Source organism: Chamaea fasciata, unplaced genomic scaffold (genome assembly GCF_029207755.1).
Source record: "Chamaea fasciata isolate MVZ Bird 193981 ecotype frontalis unplaced genomic scaffold, bChaFas1.0.hap1 SCAF_5, whole genome shotgun sequence".
Lineage (NCBI taxonomy): Eukaryota > Metazoa > Chordata > Aves > Passeriformes > Sylviidae > Chamaea > Chamaea fasciata.
In genome coordinates this window covers 65,779,103-65,800,235 of record NW_027094090.1, presented here as the reverse complement: position 1 = coordinate 65,800,235, position 21,133 = coordinate 65,779,103, and the positions used below count along the sequence as shown (strand labels likewise).

Here is a 21,133-nt window from a genome sequence, read left to right as displayed (position 1 = left end):
TGTGCTGGACAGGGCCATACCTACAGTCTGGCTAGAGCAGTTTTTCTAGACTTGTCCCCAGCATGGAGACATGAATATTGCCCAAGGTGCAAAGGAGAGCCTGGTGCCACCCAAACAATGCTGATTTGCCAAAGATGCAGGGTTTGGTTTTGCAGGACACAGAGGCACATTCCATAGAGTCTGCAGCATGCTTTGGAGATGCGAAAAACGAAGCCAAATACTTGCTTCTTCGTTCCAAGGCTTTCTCCAGCCATGTGGAAAAGCTGCTATCCACAAGTTTGGTTTTGTTTTTGAGAGCACTTTCACAGCTTCCAAAATCATAGAACCCTGAATGGGACTGCAACCAGCACCATACAGTAAGGTCCTGCATTGGCAGAAATATTATGCTAGAAAGCTTAAAAATTATTAGTGAAAATGTTGCCTTAATTCCCAGCAGTTTCTCAGAATCAAAACACATGCACAGGGAAGCCTTTTTATTTCCTGCAGAATTCGGTCAGTGATCTGTAAGTGATCCCATGATAAGCAATGTGTTCAACCAATTCCCCATGACTGCATAGGTTGGGACCCCAGGCCCCGGAAGTTTGCTTAAATTGAAAAGGCTTTAAAAGATAAATTTACAGATAAAGATATGTTTTGACTATCTCTGGATTTTGGTGGCCTGGAAAGCAATACGCAAGCCTAGTGTCTCTTCCTGAAGTTGGTCACAGAGCTTTAGGATACAGACTGTAGATCAAATTTATAGTACATCTGTTAAAAAAAATTAAAACCTCAAACCATGCTCCAAGTCCTCTGCAGTTCTGGGTTCAAAAGCAAGAAATGACAGAAGCAAACATATAGTGCAGATGAACATCTGGTTTTGAGGCTGGTGCTGTGGAGGTTTTGGCTTTTGTGACAGTGGTGTATGCTTTAATGATTGTAACATAATAGGGTAGGTGTGCTTTAATGATTGTAACACGTCAGATGGATGGGATCCACCTGTCTATAAAGGGTAAGAAAATGTTTGGCAGCAGCCTGCCTAATTTGATGAGATGGGCTTTAAACTAAAGAACTCAGTGACAGTGAGGTCCAAAGTCCCTGACTTCTTCTGGGGAGTAGATTATACCAATCAGCGCAGTGACAGATGTTCCTTGACTGTCTCTCAAGGTGATCATCAAAGAGCTACCACTGAAGGTGTTTATGGTTGAGGTGAATCCTTCTGAACTCATTCTTGGGTAATCCAATTGCCTGATTAAACCAGATGTGAGGGGACAATTTCAGGCTCTTCCCTGGCAAGCTGTGGGATGGCATGAAAAGGTTAGAGGGACAGGATGCTAGTGAGTCCCCTTGCAGGTGACTTGAAAAGATAGTAGACACAAGGGGGGCACACTTACAGAGGTGAGTCTTACAGAGGTGAGCCACGGACTCCTGAGGTAACAGAAGCCAACAGGGATACCAGCAGGGAAATATCTCAAAGGAATTAAGGGGTGTTCCTCTAGGAAGATGACACAGGCAACAGCCTGGCCAAGGTGCCTTTACACCAAAGCACACAACATGGGCAATAAACCAAAGGAGGGGCTGGAATGACCTTGTTGCCATTACTGAAACTTGGTGGGACAAACTGTGTGACTGGAGTGTGACTACCAATGGCTATGAGCTTTTCAGAAGAGACAGAAAGGAGGGAGAGGTGGAGGTGTTGCTCCCTTATGTCAAGAGGTACACTGAGTGTGAAGAGCTGTCTCTGAAGAACAGTCTTGAGCAGGTTGAAAGACTGGGTAAAAGTTAGACACTGAGGCAACAAAAAGAACCTTGCGGGTGAGGTCTGCTACAGCTGCCTGACCAAGGGGAGCCTATTGACAAAGTCTTCTTACCCCAGTTAGAGGAGGCATAGCGCTCATACGCTCCAGTCTTGTTGGGGGACTTCAGCCACCTTGACATCTACTGGGAAAGTACCAAGGCAAGCTGCAGGCAATCCAGGAGACTCCTGCAGTGCATGGAGGATAGCTTCTTGAGCCAGATGGACTTCTATAAAGCTTCTATAATGCACACAGTGCTCCACAACTATTCCCTCCAAACTGGAGTGACGGATTCCATGGGTGGCCTATTTGGTGGATTAAGAATTGGTTGGATGCTTGCCTTCAGAGGTTAGTGGTCAACAGCTCACAGTCCCAGTAGGCATCAGTGACCAGCGGTGTCCCTCAGGAGTCTGTACTGGGACCAGGGTTATTTAATATCTTCATTAATGACACAGATGAAGGGATCAAGTGCACTCTCAGCAAGTTTGCAGATATCACCAAGCTGAGTGGTACTCTTGACTCACCTGAAGGAGGGCATGCCATCCATAGGAATTAGAACAGACTCAAAAGTGGGCACATGGGAATCTCAGGAGGTTTAACAAGACCAAGTGCAAGGTGCTGCACCTGGGTTGGGGCAACCCCCGGTGTCAACACAAGCAGGGGGATGAAGGGATCAATAGCAGTCCTGCCAAGGACTTGGGGATACAGGTGGATGAGAGGCTGGACATGACCCAGCAATGTGCACTCACAGCCCAGAAAGCCAATCAAGCATCAAGAGATTAGTGAAACCATCAAAAGCAGCATGGCCAGCTGGGTGAGGGAGGGGATTCTTCCCCTCTGCTCGGGTGAGACCCCACTTGCAGTGCTGCATCCAGCTCTGGTCCTCTGCACAAAAAGGACATAGACCTGTTGGAGCAAGACAAGAGGAGGCCACCAAAATGATTAAAGGGATGGAGCACCTCTCCTATGAGGAAATGCTGACAGAATTGGGATTGTTCAGTCCGGAAAAGAGAAGGCTTCAAGGTAACCTAACTGCAGTCTCCTGACACCTGAAGGGAACACACAGGCAAGATGGGACAAGACCATTTACAAGAGCATGTAGTGACAGCACAAGGAGGAAAAGGTTCAAACTGAAAGACAGCAATTTTAAATTATGTATTAGGAAAAAATTCTTTACTGTGAGGGTGGTGAGGCACTGGAACAGGTTGCCCAGGGAAGTTGTGGATGCCTCATCCCTGGAAGTGCTCAAGGTTGGATGGGGCTCTGGGCACCTTGATCTAGTCGAAGGTGTCCCTGCCAACAGCAAGGTATTAAAACTAGATGAGGATCTTGAGATCTTTAAGGTCCTCTTCCAACCCAAATCATTCTGATTCTATGAAAAAAGGTCTCACTTCTTCAGCGGGCATCATTCTTTTTGTTTCTTCACCTCTTCCCACTCTTCCTGTCCTGATTTTCTGGGGTTCGCACACTTAGACCAGAGAGCACAGCACCAAAGTCCTACAGGGGCAGCTCCTTTCCTGATATGCCCTGTACTCATCACATTGGACAGCAGCTTGTCACCTTCAGTCACAGCCAAGAACCCAAACTGGCCTTTTGTGCTCTGGCAGCCTCTCCCTGTTTTGAGCTCCTGGTCCAAAAGGTGCCTTCAAAATCAGGCATGCACAACCACAGCAGCCACCCTGGTCATGCACCTCAGCATGGCTGCAGTCTTTCTGCTGTTTCTCAGGGCTTAATATTACAGGTCTGGGGGAAATTTTCTTGCACACCAGGAAAGCAGAGTTAATGATACTGCAGGGTCATCTGCTTAAAAAAAGGAAGGCTCTTTTGGTCCTCTGTTTCCCCTTACGAGGATTTTCCCTGAAGAGCCACAAGGTGAAGCTGCTGTGGGCATCTGGGGAATGCTCCAGATCAGTCTGTGTCCTCCTGCTTTATGCTGCTGATAGGAACAGGAAGCTCTGTCTCTCCAAATTCTGCATCTGAAGGGTCAATCGTTTCTTCTTTCACCTGCACAGCAATGACTAGCAAGAGACAGACAGAGAGAGGGAAAAGGAAGTAAATAAAATCAACCCACGTTGACTTGCATTACCTGCAGCACCTCCGAACCAGCTCTGCCCATGCAGGTATTCAAAATGCCCCAGGCCCTGGGGCCAGCCCACTTGCCTGAGGGTGCCTCACCACAGGTAGCCCTGTCATGCCACTGCAAATCTATCCATGGTCACAGCAGCAATCAGGATGACACTAAACCCTGGCAGCACTCAGCTGCTGGCTCCCAAGAACATCTTCTAAGAGAGGAAAAGACAGTGTGGTCCATTTGCAATCTGCCTGGGTTCACACAGGGGAACTTAAATGAACAGGAGGGACCTTCATGACTCTTCAATCCCACTGTACACAAGGCACCTCACCCACCCTCCTTCCCCCTATCCACTAGGGTTGGCAGGTGACCTAGCTGCTCTTCTGGTCACCACAGCATGAGAGGCTGTGTTCACATGCTGCAACAGCCCTTAAGGGGATTGCGATGTGACAGCCACCTCTGAAATACACATTTTGTCTCTCCTCCCTGACCTCACAAAACCAGACTGCTCAGAAAGGCAGACAGGCCCTCAGCAGGCATTAGTAGCATTGAATATTGAGCAGTTCTGGTCCCACCAAACCTTCTTGGGAAGCAAACATTTCCAGGGAAAGCAAGAAAATGCTTTCCTCTACTCTCTGGAGTGTCTCTGGAGGAGTAGGGAAGGACATTTGACATGCTGCTGCCTTTTCCTGCTTGGGGGCACACATGACTTAGTGGCCAAGAGGGTGTACGAGGAGAGGTGGATGTGGCTGCAGAGTAGAGTAACCCATTCCCTTACTCTCATCAGGTGCTGGCTCTGGCAAAGCCTGGCTGGCAGCTTTTGCTTCTCTTTTTGAATTCGTGGCAGAAGGCTTCTTGACAGTCTGCTTGACACTGTGGGTTTTGGCAGGTAACTTTTTTCCTTAACAAAGAGATAACAGAGTATGAGCAAAAGTGTGTTTCTTTTCCTCTGGGAAATCAGCAACCCTGCTCTTCTGAGAAACCACAGGCCAGGGACCAGCACAGCTGAACAGAAAGTTACATGGTCATTAGCTGCCAAATGGTTATGCAACAGAAATGGCCTATAGGAGAAAAATTCTATAGTCATCACCTCAAAATACGCTCCTTCATCAAAGGCAAGGCACTTCAGCATGTGTTTAACTTCCAAGAAGCAGGTCCTCTTGGAATCAGTGTGGAGTCAGCTTTGCTTACCTGTCTGGGTCTAGTCCTAGGCAATGAGCAGATTTGCTGCAAGGCGCAGACATTGTAACCGTAATGTTCTGGTTTTTAGATGACCTTTTTATTTATGCTGAAAATCTTTATACTCTTCAGATTCCTTTCCCCTTCACCCCCCAGGAAGGAATTCCTTGTCTGTCTATACGATCTGCCACAGCTACTGCAACAATGACAACAACAACGTCAAGATGAAACAAAATGGTTTCTACTGGCATCTTCAGCCATCTTAAGGCCTTCTTTTCCTCAGAACAAAGCAGGGTTGCTCTCCAGCTACCCTCCAGCTGCAGCAAACATCTCCCTCCAACCCTGGACACAGTAGGGAAAGCAGCACAACCTCACACCTGGAAACAAGTGCTATATATACTTTGGCCAACAGACAACAGACTGCAAAAAAGATCCTTCCTGCACACAGCTCTCTGCTCTTTAGGCAACAGGGCAGGTAAGAAGGATAAAGCTGTGTTGGCAAACCCAGAGCCGACTGAGGGCATCCACAGCAAGACAAGGCCTCTCTCTCCTGCTCTGATGGGGCATGGACAGGGTTCCTCTAACTGGGCCCAGCCTGCAAGCAAGCGGGAGGGCACTAATCAAACATCACTCACTCTTCTTTCCATAGGGTTTCTTCTTCTTCTTGGGCACCTCCTTGGCCTTCGCTGGAGTTGTGGGCTCTGTCATGGAGACGAGAGGGAAACGAAAGCCAAGTCCCATAACCAGTAGGTAACTGGGATGAAGTGACATAAGCGAGAAACAGATATACCCATCCTCCCAAGCCAAAGCCCTCTTCCCAAGACAACCAGCTGAGGGGAAAACAAGGAGCTCTAGTGCAGTTGCTGTCTGTGCTTCCAGGTGAGGGCCCAGAGCAGCAGGCTGGAGCAGCACAGGGAAGAAAGGCCCAGTACAGACTTGGTAGGGACAGTAAAGAAACAAGATTCATGGTTTGGGACAAGAATGAAAACATCTACAAAGGTGATGCAGTGGCCTCCCTGCAACAAGGGAAAGAACAAATTCTTGAGAGGATGCTCTTACCTTTTACGGACAGAGTCAGAGAGTTGATGAGAAAAGGGAGCATGGGGCAAGCTCCTGCTGCTATCCAGCTAAGGTTATAGATATGCTTAATAAAAGGGAGCTGTGCGGGGATAGGACCACCTAGAACTCTACCCAACTTCCTCAGGAGCAATTAATTCTCTGTTAGTGTGGGGCAACACAGCCAATCTCAAAATACAGGCTGTTTTCTCCCCATCAGGCTCCTCCCTCTGCCAGCTACTAGGAAGTGGCAATAAAGGAAGATTTATGGTAGCCAGCACAAATCAAGGAGGCCAATTGCTTCTCCCTACAAGGCCCAAAACTCAAAGGAGCCACTCACGAAGCAGGAGGAGGGAAATCTCTAGCACTAGAAACCACAGTAAAATCCTCACTCACCTGGAACCACTGGTGGTTGAAGCTGGTAGCCTGTCAGCTCACACCACCCCACAGGATAAATGTCTGGAGACTCGCAGTCCACCCACTGGTCATACTCGTTGTCCCAGCCATCAAAATGGATGCTAAGGAGACGCTGGACTACACGCTTCACCGTGGCCACACAGATGAGCCGGGGTTCCATCAGGTCCACTGCCTCTACCTTCATGCCTGCCTTGAAGCCATGGTTTGGACAGTCCTGGGTGCATAAAAAATGAAAACATGAAAAAAGGAAAGCCAAGGCCATTGCACTCAGTCCAAACTCGTATCTGGCCAACACCACTCTCACACAGACTGGCCTCCAGCCTAAAGCAAGTAGACTGACAACAAGCCCATAGATCCCAAACCAGATCCAAGGCCAGCTGTGTCCTAAATCAATCTCAGCTCAAGAAGCAAGATCCTGATGTGAGGGGAGCAGCAGCTCAGGAACACACAGTCAAACAATTACCTGGCATACTCCTGGGAAATCAGAAAGACCAGCATAAGCCCAGGTGCTGCAGCAGTTTTGCTGATGCAGATCGTAGTTTTTGTGATGCACCTCCCACTCTCCACCCAACATGCCAGTCACACGTCCACAGGCAATGAGCAATGCAGAGCCCACCAGGAGCCTGAAGCTCACAGAAACACTAGAGAATCACAAGTGACACTCAGAGGGATCCACAAAGGCAGGACACTGATGTCCCAACTTGGAGTGCATGTATCCCTGGGCCTTTGAGCTCTCCTTAAAGTGCTGACTGTCAGCAAACTGCAGCCCAGTAGAAACTACATATATTGCATATACTGCATATTGCCTGTCCTGACTTCAGGAAGGCTTTTAACACTGTCTGCCATAAGAACCTCACAGAGAAGATGATTGAACTATACAGCCTGGGTGTAGAGACAGCAATATAGACTGAAAACTGTCTGAGTGTCTGGACCCAGAGGATGGTTATTAGTGGCATGAAGTCTAGTTGGAGGCGAGTAATTAGCAGTGTATCCCAAGGGTTGAAACTGGATCCAACCCTATTCAACATCTTCATTAATTATCCGAATGACATGTATGTCAGAATGTCATGTCAAACCAAGCAAGCTTGCTTGTGGTAGAAAACTGGTAGGAAAGACAGAATATACTGGATAGTTGTGCTGCCCTCCAGAGGCACCTTGAAAAGCTGGAGAAATGGTAGAATCTCATATTTGTGGAGGAAGAACCCCAGGAAGCTGGGAACAGACTGACTGGAAAACAGTGTGGCAGAAAAGGGCCTGGGAATCCCAGTGGAGATGAAGTTGAACATGGGCCAGGGATGGGCCCCTGGGACAAAGAAGGCTAATGGTAACCTGTTCTCAGCAGATCAATGGAAGTGATCCTTCCCCTCTGCTCGGCACTGATGAGGCCACACCTGAATTGTTCCCTGGTACAAGACAGATGTGGACATACTGAAGAGAGTCCAGCAAAGGGCCAGGAAGATGATGAGAGAACTGGACCGTCTTTTGTATGAGAGAGTTGTGACTGCTCATTCTGGAGAATAAAAAGCTCAGGGGTAGCTTATTTATGTGTATAAATGCCTAAAATGAGGGTGCAAAGATGGAGCCAGGTTCATCTCAGTCGTGCCCAGTGCCTGGACCAGAGTTAACAGGCACAAACTGAAACACAGGAGTTTCCCTGTGAACATCAGGAGACACATTCTACTATGAGTGTCAATGAGCACTGGCACAAGTTGTCCACATGGTTGTGGAGTCTCCATCCATCTGGACATGGTCCTGAGCAACCTGCTGCAGGTGACCCTGCTGTAGCAGGGGTGTTGGACAAGAAGTCACTTCCATCTCAGTGGAAGTGCACTCCTCCTTGCTTACTCCCAGCATCCCCACACAACATTTCTTCCTGGCAGCACTCACTGTGTTGAAGAGCCGTGATGGAGCAAGTCTTGATTTGGTCTCTTCCAGGTAATGTTCCCAGCTGAATGTCTTTGCATCATGCCCTGCAGAAGGAAGAAACCCTAAGAGGTAAAAAGGCAGTCACTGGGTAGAGCAGCTGGGACAAAAGGCAGAGTAGGCAGGAAGGAGGCATAGCAACTGGTTGCAGAGCAGGTACTGACCTGCACGTACCAGCAGGTATTGAATCAGCATGTACAGCCTGATCTGGGACATGAACCTAGTGCATGGATTCCATGGGAGTCCAGCACTCCTCTCCAGCAAACAAATCCAGAAAAGTCCAAGTTGCAGCTCTGAACATCTGTGTCAGACCACAGAGAAAGGGGAGGACCAGCAGTAAACAGGAAGTAGTATGCTCAAAACACACCACTAAGACCAATCCTTCTTTCTCCCAGCAGCAGGAACATTAAAGGAAGATGGAACAACACTGTACAAAAATGCTGCAACACAGAAACTCAGAGCAGGACTTTTTGGGTATGGCTAGATGATGTAGCAAAAACACTCACAGGGTGATCGTCTTTTAGGAGTTTGAAGAAATACTCATGTCAGATCTATTAATAGAGAAAAGAATAGAGATGACTCTGGACACTTAAGTACTCACTCCTGCAGTAACGGCCCTACTTATCCCTTCCCACCCTCCTTGTCCTTTAAAAGCTTTCATTCTGTTCAGTTTGGCGATCATACACCTCTCCCACTGATCTGCCAGGAGCTAACCAAGAGTTGGTATATGGGCAGAGCTCAAACAGCCTGGCTCTCTGAACTAGCCCTGTCTCCCTGAAAAACGAGTGGATTGGGACCTTGTTTTGATTCATCTGAACCTGACCCCTTTCAGAAACATACCATCCATCAGATTCTCCATGCAGGTTTGTACCATAGGGCAGAGTCCAAATCTCACCTTTTGGAGGGGTCAGTTCGATGCTGTTCCTCTTACAGAAATTGGCAGGGAAGATGGCATGTGAGGAGGCATGATAGCAGAACCAGTCAGAGCCATCATCAGATGTTGTTGCTCCATCAATGCTGATCATGAGATACCCATCCAAGAGAACCTGAGATGAGAGTGAAGGCATGAGTGTAGAGCTCTATTTGCTCTAAAGTCTCTCCTCCTTGCAAAAGATTCTCTCAAGACTCCATACATATCAATCACAATTGCCACTAAACAGTAAAATGCAATTTTATATGCCCCAAGCTTCTCCTAATATGTTAGTCAACACAAGCTAATCCCCAAAGCAGCAATTTCTTCAGGACTGGGACCAACACTAAGAGCCTTGTGAACGGCCCATGTGAAAAGCCTTAAATGGTCAGGAGCTCTGCTCTCCCCCAGAAACAGTTTATTGGCTGTTTTAAGCCAAAAAACCTTCTATGACAGCCAGATCATGAATTTGTTACTGGGTAGAAGGGAAGGAGCACAACTCTTGGATTTGCTACTTTGTACAGCAACCAGAGTCGTCCCATCCTGTCACTCACTGGTAATTGGTGCCTACCAAAGGCAATAGGCATGCCTGTCCCAAACTCTTCCATTTACAACCAGTGGCTGAAGAACATTTCACAGACACGAATAGCTCTCCTAGCATGCCACTGCCAAACTCCAAGTGCCAAAGTCCTCAGCTTGGGTTCTGTGAGGGCAAAAAGCTTCTTGAGGAAGCAGGAAAAGCCCAGATGGATGCTATACTTTCAACATGCAACACACTTCACTTAGGATACCTGGGCAAGGAATTCACTTCTCAACACTAGCACAAGAGTAGAGCTTACAACCACTTCAAGAGAGACTGAAGCAGACACACCCATCCTCAGCTTCCTCATGCCCTCCATGTGGGCATGGAGGTCACCTCACAACTCTTTCCTTCTTTCCACAGGGGCATCTATGCACTCTTAGAACTGGAGAACAAATCTTCCCTACTGCATGCCCAAGGATGGAAAGAGGGTGGTTGCCAGTCACACAAACTTGACACTAGCTTGCAGACCAAGCATGCTCATCTTCATGCTGTCCATTTAAGTACGCATAGACAACAGCTTGTCAGACCTCTGACGTAACCCGCCCAGTTCCCTCCACACAACAGCTGTCCACCTCTCTTGACAGGCATCTCTGCTCCCCCATGCAAAATCCTACCTGGTCTTATTAATTTAAAAAGACCTGACGAGAAGCTGCATTATCTCAAGCAAACGCAGCAGACCCTCTTAGGCCCACTGAACTTACCTTGCAAACAGTGGCCACGCAGATGTTGCCCAGATTCAGGGGGTCAATGGCTTCTAGTTTCATGCCTCGCTCAAACCATCCACCTTCAGAATAGACAGCTCGTACCTAAGGGAGACTCTGGTATACCATGTGCTGCCAGGGGTATAAGACAGCTCCATCCTGACACCAAGCACAGCAAGTGCAAATAGGATTTGAACTTCTTCACTTGGCTCAACTTGGGAGGGGAAAGCAAAAATATTACAAGAAATAAAAAGAGGCAGCCAAACCAAGACTGTGTTTGTGTCAGCAACCTCTTGCCACAGCTCTGGCCAGTGAGAGAGCCAAGGCCAACTGCTGCACCACAACAAAGCAAGCCTCCTTCTCATCTCAGTCCTTACCAGCATGATCCAGTTCCTTGTCCAAACTGGTCTCTCCCACGCAATCCTCTTTTCTCTCCAACTCAAACCTCCCTTGCTTGCCCTTCAACTGAGTCCCTCAATCTGTCACTGTCCTTTAAGACTTTCAGCTTTCTAGTTTGACCTGCTCTGCTTAACAACAGCCTTGACACTCCAAGGACCATACTGCCCTTAGCTATAAGAAAAACCACCCTCAACAACCCACATAGCAGCACGCATGCCCAAGCAAGGAAGTGCTACCACTGCTTCCCTCTTTGTGACCCCCAGAGAAAGGCAGACTTGTCCTACCTTCTTAAATAGATAGGGGACAGCATCACAGTAAATCTTCCGGAAGGTGGGATGGTTTGCCATGTCATTACGTTTTTCTTCTGTGAGGAATGGAAAAAACACAGAGAGGTAAAAAACCTGAAGCAACTGCAGTAAGAAAACAGACTGGTTATTCCTTTTCCTGCAAGAGCTTAGCTGCTATAAACCCCCTTAATATAAGACCACTTAATAAAAAGAAGAGGTCGGTCCCTCTATACTTCTCATAAAATGTGCTGTGATTAATGGCTTGCTCAAAAGCAGATAGCTCAGCCTCCTGAGCAGTACTGACAACACCTCTACACGCAACTATAATCACCAGGGAGAGGCAGCAAGGAATGGAGACACAACCAAAAGGATCAACAGAGCTTAAGTCTTGCTTTTTTCTTTTTCTTTTACTTTGCCAGAGTAAGCTGATCAACAATTCCTCTTGGTAAAGTCCAGAAAAACACAACCTGATGGCATTCAGTGTTACAGAGGCCAGCATGAATTTGCTCAAAAAGACTATAAACATCTGTCATATTGCAAAGTCTGCATTCTCACACTGCCTGCTTCAGGTAAGAAACCCTACAGTCCTCTGTTATGACCGGTGACCACAGGGTTTTTATCTATCCAGATTAAAAACCAGCAGACACAAAACTAAGAAGACTTCACCTGCTAGGTCTTGAGGCCACTGCCTCACTCCCAGCATGTCAAGACTGGTGTCAACAGCAGGATTCAGGCAGTTCCCAGCAAATCTGAAGATGGTTGCAGTGGCCTGATCCTTACCTGTCTTCTTTATGTCATGGCCCACTCTCCGTGACCAGCCCACAGGATGGATGAGGGGACTCCACATGTGGCACCAGAAGTCATCATCACTGTCACCGTCCTCATAGAGAAGTCTCAGTCTGCCCCCAATCACTGTGTCCACCACTGCCATACGTGTCTGGGACACATGGTTCTTATCCACCACCTCAACCCGCATGCCCTGCCGGAACGGATACTTCATGCTCTCCGCCATCTGGCAACAAGCGACAGAGGAGGAGAGATCAACCACAGTTCTCCAAACACTTCGGAGAACAGCTTTCCCCACAGATATGCACCCTGGCACTGCCCAAAGCTGACTAGGAAGGTATGCATAGGAGTGGGTTCACTGGGGGGACAGGTAGCTGGCAGTCCCAGACATGACACTGTGGTTGGGCACACACACCCTGGGTCTCTCTTTTGTCATGTGGCCTCCTAAGAGCCACCCCACTCCAGCCCAGCAGGCATGCCCAGCCACCATCTTGTGTGAATGTTCCCAGTGCAAATTTCTGCTCACGAGGAACTGAGTAAGCAATTGCGTGTGCCTTTCTCAGTCACAAAAGAGATCCCAAGGATTTTGAGGCTGCAATTAGTTAGAGGTGTACCTTCCGAAAGAGCAACAGGATTTTCAGATGACTTCAAAAGAGGTCAGGTTCTTATTTTCACCTTTTTATTCTGATCAGAGGTTGAACTACATGATGATCTATGTGCCAACTCCACAACCAAAGCTAGTCACTCTGCAGACTGACCCAAAGGCACAGGTACGTGGAGTCACTGGCTGCTTTCTGACTTTTTTTGAGACCTTCAGTTTGCTCATACAGCCTTGTCCGACTCATCCACGAATGTTCAGTGGTGTTTATAGAACCCCAGACATTTTAGAACTGTGATCCCAGGATGTTGTGCAGCAACTAGGAAATACAAAATAGACAGCCAAACCAGCCTATATCTGAATCCAGAAGAACTTTTAAGCTAAGGTCTTCCCCTCTCACCTCTTATTAGATGGGAGTGGAGATGCTGAGGGGAGAAAGACAAAAGCAATGTCTGTTTCCCTTCACCACTTCCTTTCCAGCTACAACCCGGGGCCCAGGAAGTAGCAGCTACAAACACTCTCTTTACTTTCTAAGGAGTAACATGGAAGCCCTAACTACATCCAGATCTCCAGCTCAGTGCCACCACCTGCACACAGAAAAACCTATGACCTGCTTTCCTGCCTGCTTTCTCTGGGACTGTCTTCCTTATCTGCCACTTCCAAAGCTCCTAGCCCCAATAACAAAATCTAATTGCAGTGCAGGCTACACAAAAATAATCCTAAGTTATAAAGATGTCAAGGCCATGGCACTTATAGGAAGCCTGTACCCTTTTCACTCCCTGCAGGCTGCTTTGCTACCAACACTGAAGGCAAAGGTTTTTGACTCTCAGAGCTATTCTGTGGCAGGGAAAGGCTAGGTTGGAGCTGCACTGGCCTCTCCCTTCAGCAAAATGCCAAACCTCATCCCCAGTATTTCCCAGCAGACCATGTGAAAACAGCTTTTAAAGGCTGCCTGCGACCCAAAGCAGAAACTGTTGTGCTGAGAGGATATGGACGTTGTGCCATCCATTACCCACAGCTTCATGACAGGTATCTCAGGAGCATGTGGAAGCACTTGCTGCCCCTGCCCTGCCCAGGTTTCAAGGCACACAAAAGTTGTACAGATCAGAACCAGAAGAGACATGTTGAGCACATCTTGACTTCAGCTTCATTTCCTCCATGCAAAATGACAGCCTTCCACATTTACCTTCATGTGGAAATCCACTGGGATGGTCCTAGCTCCCACCAGTTTTTTCATGAGGTAACTTCTCCAGTCAGTGTACTTGGCATGGATAGCTACATATGGGTAGGGAAAAAGTCCATCTTTATGACCAAAATAATTACAGCACCACACCTTTCATCTCTCTGACAGCCCATTAGCACTAAAAGGCCTTCTTCACATTCAGATTCTGTACTCTGTTTTGCCAGCTTGCCCCCACATCTGGCTGAAGGGATTACATTACCATTACAGAATGAACTGGGCTAAGCAGACATTCAACTCCACTGATCTGGATGACGAAGTGGAAATAGAGCAAAAACACATGAGCCATACCAAGCAAATCTCAGTTTGCCAGAATTCCACTCAACTGGAAACCCTCTCTGAATGGTAGCTGTGCTGGGACTGGAGCCACTGTACTTTACCAGAGATGCTGCCCAGGACATAGGACCAAAAAGGTCTCCCAAAGTTCAAGTCCAGCCATCATGTGGGTTAGAAGGAGGAAAAGCCACCTGCATTAGCCCCCACAGGTCTGACATCAGCTCTGCAGCATCCCCAGGTCGATGACAGGGAGATGCAGAGGGAGAAATCCAAGCAGTCTCCAGTGCTCCAAACTCAAACTGCTGCTTGTAACTCAAAGCACAAATTAAGCTGTAGTCCTACATGCAGTGGGAGCACCTGCCCCCAGTGCTAGACATAAACCAGAGCTTCTCCATGCCCAGGCATATGCTGACCCCTCTTGCCCCACACTCACTTTGTGGTGGTACCAGGATTTTGCTGTTGATGGCACACCAGCCAATGGGGTGAATATCCACAGTGCCCAAATTGCACCAGAAGTCATGACCAGCATCATTCTCAAAGCCCTCATATCGCAGAAGGGCCCTGTATCCTGTCAGGACAGAGCAGACAACCAAAGGCATTAGAGGCCAAGAATTTGGCACCACAGGCTTAGTACCCACAGCATGGCCTTCAGAGCTCTGCATAGGTTACAGAGCTTCTCCAGCAACTATTCCTGTAAATTGCCCAGCAACCAGAAGAGGAACCACATGATGGTTTCCTCTCACTCTTGCACCATGGTATTTCCTGTTCCAAAATCTCTCAGCAGTTGTAAAGCTCCAAAGAGCTGCTGTTTTGCTTGACCAGCTACCCTCAGTTCTCTAAAGCTTCCCCCAGAGCTTAGCTGTGTCCAGCTGACAAAGATTACTTTGCAGACTTACCTACAATCTGGATGACGGATGCAATCCAGTACACACGGCTGGGGAGCACAGCATCACTGTTCAGCACTTCCACTTTCATACCTTTCACCACATCATCCCACTGATCAAAGAGTGGCACCTGAAAGATTGAGGCAGCCATGTTGGGAGAGGAATGTGGAAATCAGAGCAGGATTAAGGCCCTTCAAGCTTTCAGAGACATGCCTTAGGCAGCTACACTTTCACCTGAGACACAGACTTGCATGCCTTACACCTCCTAGATCGGCCAACATCTTGAAATACAGTTGAACTGTCCCAAACATCTCACTGGGATGTTCACTGAGGATCCCAAAAGGCAGAATATCATATAGTAATACTTAACTGTTTCACTGCCTGATGTCCTAATATTCCAAAGTAGCTGTTGCTACTTTGTGTGGCATAAAAATACCTAAAAGTAAAAATGCGATGTCTGCCTGACCTATCCTCAAGAAAAAGGAAATGCTGTCACTATTTTCAGACCACAATTCAAAAGGAATATAACAAGTCTTAAAAATTGGACATACTGGAGGGGCAGCTACTGCCAGGCTCACATAAACTGAATTCCTCTCTGCACATCACTCTGGGCTGTACTCAGTCATACAAACTGCAAAATTAGCTTCCCACTATCATCCCCAGTCAGAACTAATTCTGTTCCCAGTCAGCACTGAGTCATTGTTACTGACACCTGGAAAATAGAATAGATCTTCCGAACAATGTTCGAGTAAATATAAAAGCAAACCTTTACTTGAAAGCTTTCAGGTACACAATACTGCAAAAATCACATGTGGTATAGTAATTCTACAACTTTCATAAGGTTAGTTGGTTAGTATACTTATCATATACTGTCCAGTTAAAATATTAGTTGGTTAGGTAAAAATTCCTGGGGTTCTGACCCACTGGAAGTAGTCCAGAGGTTTCTTTTGCCCCACTTTTGTTATGTTTGGTTCAGATTCTGGTTGGAAAACAGAATGTCCTTGTAGTTGGTTCTCTTCTTGGAATAAGACTCACTATTTCTGAATGTGTTTATAAGGCTAGCTTATGGCTCCTAAATATAGGGAAGAAAATTAGGAAAAATACTAGAAGCTACAGCCATGCTTTAGCAATCTACAAAGCTACAAATATATGAAAAACATAAAAAGCTAAAAATCTTAGGCATCACTACCAGCAGTGTTTCTATCAAGACCCCCTCTGTTTCCTTCTCCCCAAACTCCTGGACCCTATGTTAGACTTCCATTATCAGCTGCAAGAAACCTCAGCTTCTTCCCTTGCATCACCTAGGTCTCAACAACCCCCTGCTGGGCCTCTGCTCACCACCTGTCACAGGATCACAGGGGGGCCCCATGCATATGACACACCCCATGTGCCCTGCCATGCACAGCAAAGTAGGACTCACGTGTTTGAAGCAACTGACAGGAGCTGCCTTGTAGCTGTGCTCCTGCAGGTACTTTCCCCAGTCAAAGCCCAGGACGAGTGCTACAAGCAGACATAAGAGCAGAAAATCATATGAGATCACAGAACAGGCACAGAGATCAGTCATCTCTGGACTACAGCCTGCAGCCTCCAGGCACTAGGACACAGCACACAGGGATTATGCATTCCACTGCATTTTCTCTGACAGGAAGCTAGACCCTATGTGAGTACATGGCCACTAACTCCCACAAGAGGCAAAACATATTATTAATCAATATTTGCTGTCACTTGCTTTTGGAAGAGGGGGACCAGAAAGGGCAATAAAAGGGGCCAAGTCCAGCCCAGAGCTAAAGCACTCCAGGGAGAGTGCATCCTTTCAAAGTTAAACCACTTCACATCTTTGCCTCTCAGCAGCAACACTGCAGGGTCCTATCAGTAGCACTTGCTTTCCCAGAGGGTACTGGGAAAATCAGAGATACTAATTTGAGAGATTAATCCCACAGTCACTCCTGGCTACAGCTCTGCTTCAGCAGCAGTCTGCTCAGGGATCAGTCCCTACTGCTGCCATGCCCCAGCACTCCCCTTTTCCCTAACACAGTAAGTTGCTGCTCCTTCAGCTGCAGTGGCTGGTTATTGCTCAAGTTAATCAGTGAGTGACTTGGGGCAAATATAACGCCCCATGAGCAGTGGGGCAGCGAATGGCTGGAAGAAGCAGGACACCTTTAAGTCACCTTTGCCAGCAGAATTCAGCACCTCGTGGGAATGGGACCACAGAGCTTACATTCCAGGTCAAGTCATATGAGGAGTGAGGATGAAGCTATAATAGTGGATGGGCAGAAAGAGGAAAAAACACGTGCCCTGAGTTCTGCCAGCCCGTGTCAGAGTGATCCACACACATCGTAAAAGATCCACACACAGCGTACCAGAGAGGAGGAGGAGGACTGCAGAGCTTACAGCCCTCAAGGTGTCCCCATTTCTGTGACTCCAGCAGCTGCATCTCCTCACACCTCTCCTACACTCACCATCCTGACCTGTCAGTGTCCCATCTGCCAGCTGTCCTGTGCCCTGCGAGTGAAGGAAGGCCCCAATCTTGGCTGACCAGGATGCCTTGTGTAGAACTTTAGCTTTCTTTGTTGGTGGTTTCCCCTAAAAAAGAAGGAACATTAGAAACGGAACATTAGAAACTTTAATGGCACAGCAGACAAAGTCACTCCCTGCATCTCTCCCTTGGGACAATTTTCAGGTTACTACAATATTTATTAATGTTCACACGAATAAGAAACAGTGTGTCATTTCTCAGCTTCTAGGGAGCACCACCTTTAAGCTGTCATGCCTTCTCTGGGGACTTCAGACAGGAAGAACAAGCAACTAGGAAGAATGTCAGTCTGATATTTAATTAGAAAGAAACCCCCTACCCCTACATAAAGGCACATCCCGCTCCATGCCCAGGAAAGCTCACAAAATTATAGAATGTCCCTGAAGAGCTGGAAGTCTGTCTCCCTAAAGTTCAGGAATGTTATTTTACTCCTTAGCTGACCTATTTTCCTCAAGATTGCAAATTCCACCAATGCATGACCACTGCAGCTGGAGCCACTCCAGTCTTGACATCCCCAGTTAGTTCACTTATTTTGGCCACCATCAAATCTACTGTTGCGTTCCCTCTGCTACAGTTGTCTATTCCCTGACTTAAGAAATTATCCCCCACGCATTCCAGGAGTCTCCTGGATTACCTACAGCTTGCCATGCAATTTTTTTGCAGGTATAGGGGTAGTTGAAGACCCCCAGCATGACAAGAGCCTGTGAGCACAATGGGGCCTGAGAGCCAGATGGAAAAGTTTTAACTCACCTGCAGTCTGGCCAGGATGCTGGCCTTTTTGGAATTTGAGGAGTAGCTTCTGGAGCAGGAGACGCTGCAGAAACGTTTGGTCTTGGAGAAGAAAGCCTCCCTGGTGCCCACAATCCCACACATTTCACACACAGCTGGGGGAAGGAGGGCCAAAAACGTGAGCATTTGGCAGAGTCAATGCAAGGACAGAGCTGAGACCAGCTAACCGTCATTATACAGAGCAGATCCCCCACACAGCCCAGAAAATGCAGCCTGAATCCAAAGTTGCTCCCAAAGCTGCTCCCAAGGTGCAGCCACACACCCTTCACTGTCCCTAAACATGTTTCAGGGAGCATAGGCAGTACCTGGCTCAGAGCCACTGTCTTCTGCGAGCCGGCCTGTGGATGGCTGGTGCATCGGAGAAGTCAAAAGCTCTCCAGCTTCCCGGTCTGCCACCTCATCATCACTAGACTCCTCCAGACAAGAGCTGCTGTCACTGCCCATGCTGCTGTTGTAGCACGTGAGGCTGTCATAACCGCCAAAGATGTCCAATTCATCATCCTCCTCATCGTCATCGCCTTCCTCCTCCACCCGCTCCAAAGATGAAGTTTTGTGGCAGAAGGCAGACACCAACTACAAAAAGAGCCAGTTTGCTTTAAAATAGATATATTACACCTCACTGCACAAAAGAACCTGCCTTTGCTGCTGGAGGCAGCCCTCTTGGGCCAGAGAGTGGCCTCAGGATGAGCAAAGAGCCCACGTAACGACCTCAAAGGCAGGTGACTGAACTCCTTTCCCCAACCAGGTCCCTTCACTGGTATTCCACAGGCTGCATTCTGCTTCTCAAGAGGAAAGTGCTGCAGGGCTGTAGCTAGACAGAAAATAGCTTGAGGAACATGCAAAAATGTAGGGCAAAGCACTGTCATGCTGATGAAGGACAGATAAGACTGTGTCCTTCCAGGCAATGTTCCTCCCAGCACAGTTGCACAGCACAGCAGGGCAGGCACCATCACAGTAAAGTCAGCACAAACTTCCAGAATGGAGCACAAGCTCCACGTTCCTGCCACCACAGCACACAAGACCAGCACAGTCTGAAAGTCAGCAGGGTCAACTCAGTCCTGGAGACAGTTCATGTCCTCTGGAAACTTCACAGTCGACAGCTGACCTCGGTTCAGAAACTACACCCAGCAGGATGCCAGAACGTTTGCTATAGGTTTTTGCCTAAAACCAGATGCCTCCACAGCTAAACATCTTCACTAGCTCTTTGTACTTGCTGTTACAGCAGAAGAGCTAAGACTGAAGAAAGAGCATAGAAAAACAGTCTGTCTCAGACTAGAAGAATCTTGAACCAGGCTCCAAATAAGCACAAAAGAAGCTGGGAAAATGTGTTAGCAACTTATGGAGGAGCAGCAAGAAGTCAGCATCATCAAAGGAAGTGATGGAACAGAAAGGCAGATTCTAACAGCTACAGGAGGCAGGAGGATACAACTGTTCCTCCAAGCGGGCAACCACAAAAGATCGGTAGCAAGCCCATCACCTCCCAGTGCTAAATTCCCTCTGATTCCTGGCTCCTGGCTATCATTATAGACACGTGGACAGGAAGATCAGACTTCACTCACTGCTGTCTCCCCGCATCTCCCCTGGCTTTCACACAAAACAGACCCAAGGTTCCCAGGCTGCTCCCTGAACAAAGAGTTGCTCTTCTGCGGATCCAAGCCCTCAGACAGCATTCGTGACGTCTGAAAGGTCTGAACTTCTCAAAAAAAGAAATATTTTCATCGCCTACTTGTCCCTGTGTGGGTGCACCTTACACCAGCACGTAGGACGTGCGCATCGTTACTCTTCCACAACAGGTGAGTGAAACTTGCGGAAACGTTACAAGTCCCCAGGGCTGTCGAGCAAGGGCAGCATCACGTGGAGCCTCCTCAGAAAGCTGAGGGGGACACATCCCGGCCCATCCCGCCGGAATCAAACGGCCCCACCGAAGCCCCCAGGAGCAGACTAGCCCGGGCCCAAGCGGATCCCCCGTCCCGTCCCGTGCTGTCCCGCTCACCTCTCCCCGGTCCCGCTCACCTCCCCCCGGTCCCGCTCCATCGGTCCTGGGACGCCACCAGCCCGCCTCATGCGCGTGGAGACCGTTCCCCATGAGCTGTGCATCCGATTGGCGAGAGCAGCGGAAAGCAGAGCAAACCAGTGGGGAGCTTGTTCCCGCCGCGATGCCCGCGCGGCACGACGGGAGCTGTAGTTCTTTTCCCGCGGCCATGGCCCCTCGCGGCGGTCCTGCCGTGGAACAGACCGGGCCCCGCTGCCACCTCCCCTGCTGCGTTTCTTCTTGTAGTTTGTGGTTAGCTCACTCGGTCCCAGAATGGCTTGGATTGGATGGTACTCTAAAGATAATCCAGTTCGAACCCCCTGCAGAGGGCAGGGTCACCTTTCACTAGAGCATGTTGCTCGGGGCCCCATCCAACCTGGCCTTAAACTCTCCCGGGGATGGGACTCGCACAGTGCCTCACCACTCTCACAGTAAAGATTTTCTTCCTGTATCTAATCTCAATCTACCCTCTTTCATTCTAAAACCAGTGCCCCTTGTTCTGTCACTACGTGCTCTTATAGAAAGTCCACCTTCCTTCCTTTTATAATCCCCCTCCAGGTACTACAATGCTGCAGTGAGGTCTCTCCGGAGCCTTCTCTTCTCCAGGCTGAACAATCGCAACTCTGTCAGCCTGTCAAGAAGCTTATGTAAAGCTAAGTCCCTGGAGTTCCACCTTACCCCTTTTATTTTGTTATTA

The 21,133-nt window shown here is 48.2% G+C and overlaps 1 protein-coding gene across 3 annotated transcripts; it reads right to left on the bottom strand.

Annotated features, from left to right (window-relative positions):
- Window positions 1-468: 468 nt before the first annotated feature.
- On the bottom strand, window positions 469-20,490 carry L3MBTL2 (L3MBTL histone methyl-lysine binding protein 2). 3 transcript variants are annotated; one of them, XM_066184204.1, is made up of 17 exons: window positions 20,398-20,490; window positions 18,710-18,977; window positions 18,366-18,499; window positions 17,542-17,665; window positions 16,503-16,582; window positions 15,095-15,212; window positions 14,632-14,766; window positions 13,869-13,957; window positions 12,079-12,310; window positions 11,296-11,375; window positions 10,613-10,717; window positions 9,314-9,464; window positions 8,383-8,465; window positions 6,475-6,709; window positions 5,658-5,723; window positions 4,622-4,744; window positions 469-3,790 (listed from the first exon to the last, which is right to left on the bottom strand). In XM_066184204.1, exons 1-17 carry the CDS (start codon window positions 20,488-20,490, stop codon window positions 3,681-3,683), a joined length of 2,226 nt encoding a protein of 741 aa, XP_066040301.1. In that variant the 3' UTR covers window positions 469-3,680. The 3 variants fall into 3 exon arrangements, with proteins under 3 accessions (XP_066040301.1, XP_066040302.1, XP_066040303.1); XM_066184205.1 differs by having other exon boundaries at window positions 20,418-20,490; XM_066184206.1 differs by lacking the exon at window positions 5,658-5,723.
- Window positions 20,491-21,133: the final 643 nt, after the last annotated feature.